This window comes from Dipodomys spectabilis, unplaced genomic scaffold, assembly GCF_019054845.1.
Source record: "Dipodomys spectabilis isolate Male_0828 unplaced genomic scaffold, ASM1905484v1 ptg000054l, whole genome shotgun sequence".
NCBI lineage: Eukaryota > Metazoa > Chordata > Mammalia > Rodentia > Heteromyidae > Dipodomys > Dipodomys spectabilis.
Window position 1 is genome coordinate 1,330,623 of NW_024870731.1, and position 6,644 is coordinate 1,337,266.

Genomic DNA, 6,644 nt, shown 5'->3' on the forward strand with positions numbered 1-6,644 from the left:
GGCAGGAAAGATGGTGAAACTCTTATCTCCAATAAACCGCTAGAAAACCGGAAGTGGTGCTGTGGCTCAAGCGGTAGAGTGCTCGCCTTGAACTGAAGAAGCACAAGGACAGCGTCCAAGCCCAGAGTTCAAGCCCCATGACAAAAAAAAAAAAAAAAAAAAGTATTCATTTATTTATTTTATTATTATTTTTTTTTTTGGTCCGTCATGGGGCTTGAATTCTGGGCCTGGGCACTGTCCCTCAGCTCTTCAGCTCAAGGCAAGCAGTCTACCACTTGAGCCACAGCGCCACTTCCAAAAAAAAAAAAAATTATTAAAGTCAGCAGAGACTTTGTATTTACAAAAGGTAAAAATGAGTTACAAGCAACATTGACATCTTAAAATGCTTCATAACAAAAATGAGCAAATAGGTGACATTGTGGGCATAAAGAAAAAGGTACTTGAAGCTAAAATCTCAATATTTGGATTTTTCCAAAATGGAAAGTTACCTCTGTGTTTTTCAACTTAAACCTTATTTCTAGGTACTTTCTAGTAAATATGTATTTCTCATTTCTAGTAATTACATACTTCTCTGGCTCAAGCAATGATCTCCTCATTCTTTTTGTTTAGATAAATGTAACTACACTTTATGGAAAGGACAGCTTTTAAATAAAGGAAAGCTTCTGTGCTAGATTTCTTTGAGGTCATCCACGCAGGCATTTTTGCCTATTAAGCTGTAAGTATGGAACATTAAATAGCAATTCACTAATGCAGTTCTCTCAGTTTCTTTAGCTTTTTATATTTTTTTCACACTTACATTTTACTTTGTTCCCTAAGAAATGAGTATGAGTAGCTAGGATTACAGGTATGAGCCACGTGCCCAGCTGAAAGATAATTTTTGAAAGTTTTATCCTGATTATATAGATTGTTTTTCACTCGATGTTTTATATCTAGTAGACATAAAAGTTAACTAGTTTGTTACTGAGGGCTGAGGATTTAGCACAGTGGTAGAACGAAAATTCTGGGTTTGATTCTCTAGCACTTCAAAAAAGAAATGAAAGTTTATACTTTAATTATTTTAAATAAAAATCATAGCTTTTATTGTTTGTGGTTAGTAAAATTGACGTAGGATTAACTTCTGGCTTAAGGGTATGGAAGGTGGGCAGTGTTGCTACAAATCTATTTACCTATATATAGGTATCTGAACATTCTATATCAAGTACTCTTTACAATAAAGCAAGTAAGTTATTAATGAATATACTCTTCTATTTTCTACCAAGTGTATATATTTGTCTGATGAAGGGGAGAAGAAAGTGGGGGAGAGAGGGAGGGAAGGAAGAAGAGGGAGAGGCATAACATTATTAGAATTTACAGTTCAGGCATGGCAACATGTTATTTATTTTCTTTCAGTCCTGAGAAGTTAGATGTTGAAACAGTTATGAGTATTGATCATCTGAAGCAGAAAATTCCTCCAGCATTGTTTTATAAGGAAACCTACTTAGGTCCCAATGAAGGTAATTTAATTTTTTAAAAAATTTTATCGGGTGTGGGAGGAGAGGGGGGGGGGAAGGAGGAGGCAACAATGCTTGATAAAAATTGTACTCATTATGTTTCCCATGTAATTGTAACCCCTCTATACAGTATTTTCACAATAAAAAAAATTATCAGAAGAACTTGATTTGGATATTTACCATGTTATTTTTTTCTTACCAGTTTTGAAGAATGGGATGTATTGTAACCTTTATGAAGTTGTAGAAAAGCCAAGAATTGGAAATAACTTGGAAAGTTTACTGCAAAAACTGGAGAAAGAAAAACTTGTGAGTGATAGCTGTTTGAATATTCTTTTCTCTTTCTCAAAATTATCTGTGATCATATTGAAACCGGGTTTTTAGACCTCATGCCCAAAGTCCAGAAGTCGCGGGTTTGGTCTGGCCATTTGCCTCCATATGCCAAAGAAAAATGGCAAAGGACAGAGATAGGAGGTTTATTATATTGCAGCCCTGGGAAGATGACACTTCCATACACCTTTAGTCTCTTCAGATGTATAGAGACATTGGCTTCACTTTAAATAAGTGATGGGAAAAAGGTATTCACATAGGTAAAAAGTCCCAAGTCACAGGTATTGCCTTGTTGACCATTATTAGCTCAGTCTTCATCCCTAGAGGAATTCCAGGAAAGTTACCGCTTTATCACTGGAACAAGATGGGCTCCTGAGGATTTTAACTGTGTCCATTAATATTATGGAAAGAAGACACTACTTGTTTGAGGGGCAGTTTCCATTCCATACAGATGATGATCAGAATCTGCTTTTCTTCTACAAAGAGGTGATTACAGAGGAACTGCACCAGATGAAAGGGCATAGATTCAGAGTTGAACTTTTAGTTAATTGACAGGACCCACCCAGCAATCACATAAGAATCTCCGGAGACTATATATATTATATAATATCCAGATAGTTTAAGACAATTCCATGCAGACAACTCTGGACATTATTTTCCTGCTAAAGAGTGGTGATATTTTTGTTTCCATTTTTTTGTAGCTTGTATCTTACAACAGAAATCTTAAGCATGTGGGTGTTTTTTTGTTTGTTTGCTTGTTTTTTTTTCTGCCACATGTCTATTTTTATTCAATATATTAATCAGAAAAGTCACATACTATAAATTCAGGAAAAATACACAAATATAAATGTCAGAATCTGTCATTTGTCTTCGTCCTCGAGTGACAGTCTGTGTACATGTGGAAGGAGGTTGGGAAGAGAGGGAGTTGAAAGAGGCTGGAAAGGCTTGCCCAAGGCTGGTGGAGGGTCCCCATCCCTTCCTCCCAACCCCGATCTCAACCTCTTTCTTCCTGTATTTACAGCAGCATTTGGCTTATTTACAGTAGGGTGGCATGTGTTAAAAACGATTTATCTTATAAAAAAAAAAATGAAGGCCAGGTCTGGGCTAGGGGATAAGACAAATTGTGGGGTCACCCCTGTGAATGCACCCCCTCCCACAGAACTTGAGCTCCCTGCCAACCTCCTGAAGTAGGTGAGGAGGAAGGACAGTCGGCAGCTCAGATCCAGGCTAGGAGATGCTCTGGGGGTCCGTGGGCTCAAGGCATGTAGGGTGGTGTAAGAGTGTACAGATAGGTTTGCACACACGTTCAGGGCAGGAGTCAGAAGGGCAGTGTGTCCATGAAGATCTTGTCAAAAATTGGTGGAGGGGGCACCAAGTCCTCCAGCTTGAGGTACAAGATGGGCTGCAGGCCCTGGGTACACAGGGTCCGCAGCTCAGGCAGTTTGCCCAGCAGACATGACAAGCAACTGGCCAGCTGGGGCTCACCCGCCACAGCTGCCATGTGCTCCTTCAGGCAGCTGGCAATGCGGTTCTGTAGCTCCTCCACCCGCCTTGGCTCCTGCAGCCCATACCGATCAGTGATGAGGACGAGAGCAGAGAGGCAAGAGCAGGCAGGGACATCAACAACCAGGCTGTGCAGGGACCGCGAGAAGGCTAGGATACTGTCAATCCAGTCGCCAAAGCCCCGGGCACACTGCAACCGGTACAGCACCAGGCCTGAGCAGAAGATAAGCTTCCCTTCCCCTGGCTTAGACCGGTAGGCCAGACGGAGTATGAAGAGCTCCAAGAAGGCTGACTCCAGCAGCAGGTCCTGGTCACTTGGGGACAGCTCAGTAAAGCCTGGGATCTTCTCTGCCCACTTTCGGATAACATCCAGGGAACTTGAAAGCAGGTCATAGAACTGCTGCACATCGCCAGCATCTTCCTTCCCAAAACGGGGCAGCACCAGCTCCTGGAACTTGGAGTAGTCCAGTTTGGCAGTGCTGGGTCCTGAGTCCAGATGTGCCCACACAAGGGAAGTGAGTAGATTGACATGGGAGGTATCCAGGGTCTGTTTGGGTTTGGAAGGTAGTCGGCCCCGCCGCCCTTTCAGGCTGTCTGTCCGCACAACTTCTTTCACCATGCCCACAGCCAGGCACTTCTGGAAGCGGCAGAACTGGCAGCGGTTCCGCCGCCTCTTGTCCACAGGGCAGTCCTCGTTCGCCAGGCAGATGTACTTGGCGCTTTTCTGCACTGTGCACTTGAAGAAGCCCTTGCAACCCTCACAGGTGCGGACCCCGTAATGCTGGCATGAAGCGTTGTCCCCACATACAGCACAGCGGCCCTCACTTCCACCTGGAGCCCCGCTCCGGGCCTTGGCAGAAGTCATAGGTGCATCCAGCAACCCTGAGCTGTCGAGGTGCGGAGAAGTGGGTGCCAAGCCTGAGAAAGTAGCTGGCCTGGAATTGCTCTCTCCTTCTCCCAGCTGGTGGGAGGAATAGAATTGAAAATCCAGAAATGAACCTACAGAACTATAGCCATCTAATCTTCGATAAGGGAGCTAAAACAATAGAATGGAACAAAGATAGCCTCTTCAGTAAATGGTGCTGGCAAAATTGGTTAACTACTGAAAGACCCCAGACTCACTGGGATGCTTTCTTCAACGGGAGGGCACCCCAAGAACCAAGACTCCAAACCAGCAGATGCAATAAGCAAGAGGAGTTTATTAGGCATTTGCGCAAACGGGCTCCCTGTCCAAGGCAGACTGGAAGCCCCGAGCAGTGGTTACAGGCACTTTTAAAGACAAAAACCACAGGATTAGCATAAGACCCCAGGCTCCCCAGGATTGGCTCAGGTTATAACTTATCATATATTCCAGCAATCATTTTGTTGTGTGGGAAGTCTTGTAACACTACTGGTAAACTGGTTGGCTCTCTAGGGGGAGGCTTCCCTGGGGGGGGGGCGGGGGGGGGGGGGAGTCCACATAGTTACAGGCTTGTGATTGGTTGACATTTGACTTAGTTTGCTGGGCTCGCCAGATGGTCCTTGTCTTGAGCCCCTTGCTGAGAGTTTCTAAACAGGAATTTAGAAGAACATACTCTTTTGTTCTTTACCTATGTTTGCAGACCTTGTCCCTGGGCCTGCATCTGGACTTTGTAACTTTGTAACTTATTTCTGGGAGGGGAAGAGTCAGTGTTAGCACAAGCAGGTTTACAGAAGCAGAATTAGCAGTTAGCATATTGTAAAATGAACATAGCCCCAATTTCAATCTTTCACTACTTGTAGAAAACTAAAGCTAGATCCTTATATATCACCCTGCACCAGAATCAACTCCAAATGGATCAAAGACCTCGAAGTCAAAGCAGACACTCTGAAAACATTACAGGATGGAATAGGAGAAACCCTAGGTCTCCTTGGCTCAGGCCGAAATTTTCTGAATAGAGACCTGGAAACACAACAAATCAAAGAAAAGTTGGACAAATGGAATTTTTTTTTTTTTGCCAGTCTTAGGGCTTGAACTCAGGGCCTAGGCACTGTCCCTGAGCTGCTTTTGCTCAAGGCTAGCACTCTACTACTTGAGACACAGCACCACTTGTGGCTTTTTCTGTGGTACTGAAGAATCAAACCCAGGGCTACATGCATGCTAGGCAAGCACTCTACCATCAAGCCACATTCCCAGCTGAGATTTGTGTTTTGAGTTTAGAGATTCATGCATGTTTAAAAATGAGAAAGAGGAGCTTTACCTTGTTCATTAGATGCCACCTGGTTTTTGACTCTGTTTCTGGATAGGATGAATGAAAATCTTCTGGCGAAGTGCCTCTATTTTGAGAAAGGTGTTCAGAATTATTTTTCTCTACCAATTGAAGCAGTTCCATCTGTCTTCTTACTTTTTTTTCTCCTCTCTGCTTTTGAAGCTGTTTAGGGTACTTTTCTGATGCTGGAACATACCTTTTGAGAGGCTTATTTCTATTCCAAGTCGGCCTTGTGGGACATTTCTTCATGAGTTTTGTTTATTTTTCTGTTATAGACTGTTTACATTGCTCATTAAACCAGCAATTTTCTTTTTCTAAGTTGCCTACTCTATCCTGATTTAGTTCTTGCTTGTCTTTCTTAGTGTTAAGCTGTCCATGAAATTCTACAGAACTCTGGGGAGAAGAACAAGGTGTATTTTCCCTTTCTCTCACTGATCCACAGTGTGATAATGTGTTAGTGAAATTTCTTGTAATTAAGTCATCTAAAAAAAAAGATGATGACTTTTTAAACAGACATATAAAAGTTTACCACTTCTATCATTTTTCTCAAATGTTAAACAATTTTATTAGTTACACTTTAAGACTTCTAATTTTAAAACTGAAACTACCCACCTCTCATTACTTGCCCCAGTGGCAACCAGTATGCTACTTTGTTTCTAGACATTCACTACTATAGATAATATCCCAGTAAATGGAGTTATATTGTTTTGTAAATGGCTTAAACACTTGCCATAACATTTAGTCAATGGCATGTATCAATTTCTTACTAAAGCGAATTCCACTATATAGTATATACAACTTTTTACTACCATATTCATTGAGGCTATGAATACACTGTCTTTGAGGCCTTACTTAATCTTTTTTCTTGTGCTAGTACTGAGGCTTGAAATCAGGGTTTTATGCCCCTGCTTGGACTTTTTGTTCAAAGATGGCACTCTATTACTTCAACAACATTTCCACTTTTAGTTTTTTGCTGGTTAACTGGAGATAAAAGAGTCCTGGGGACTTGTCTGCCCAGGCTGGCTTTGAACTACTGTATTCCAGTCTCAGCCTCCCAAATATTTAAGATTACAGGGCATGGGCCACCAAGGGGAGT

At 42.2% G+C, this 6,644-nt stretch overlaps 1 protein-coding gene across 1 annotated transcript; it reads right to left on the reverse strand.

Annotated features, from left to right (window-relative positions):
• Positions 1 to 3,135: 3,135 nt before the first annotated feature.
• On the reverse strand, positions 3,136 to 4,287 carry LOC122108071 (nuclear receptor subfamily 4 group A member 1-like; the record flags this gene model as incomplete). Its single annotated transcript, XM_042680044.1, has 1 exon — positions 3,136 to 4,287. A coding segment is annotated over one exon (1,152 nt), but the record flags the coding sequence as incomplete, so codon positions are not given.
• Between the last annotated feature and the right edge of the window lie 2,357 nt (positions 4,288 to 6,644).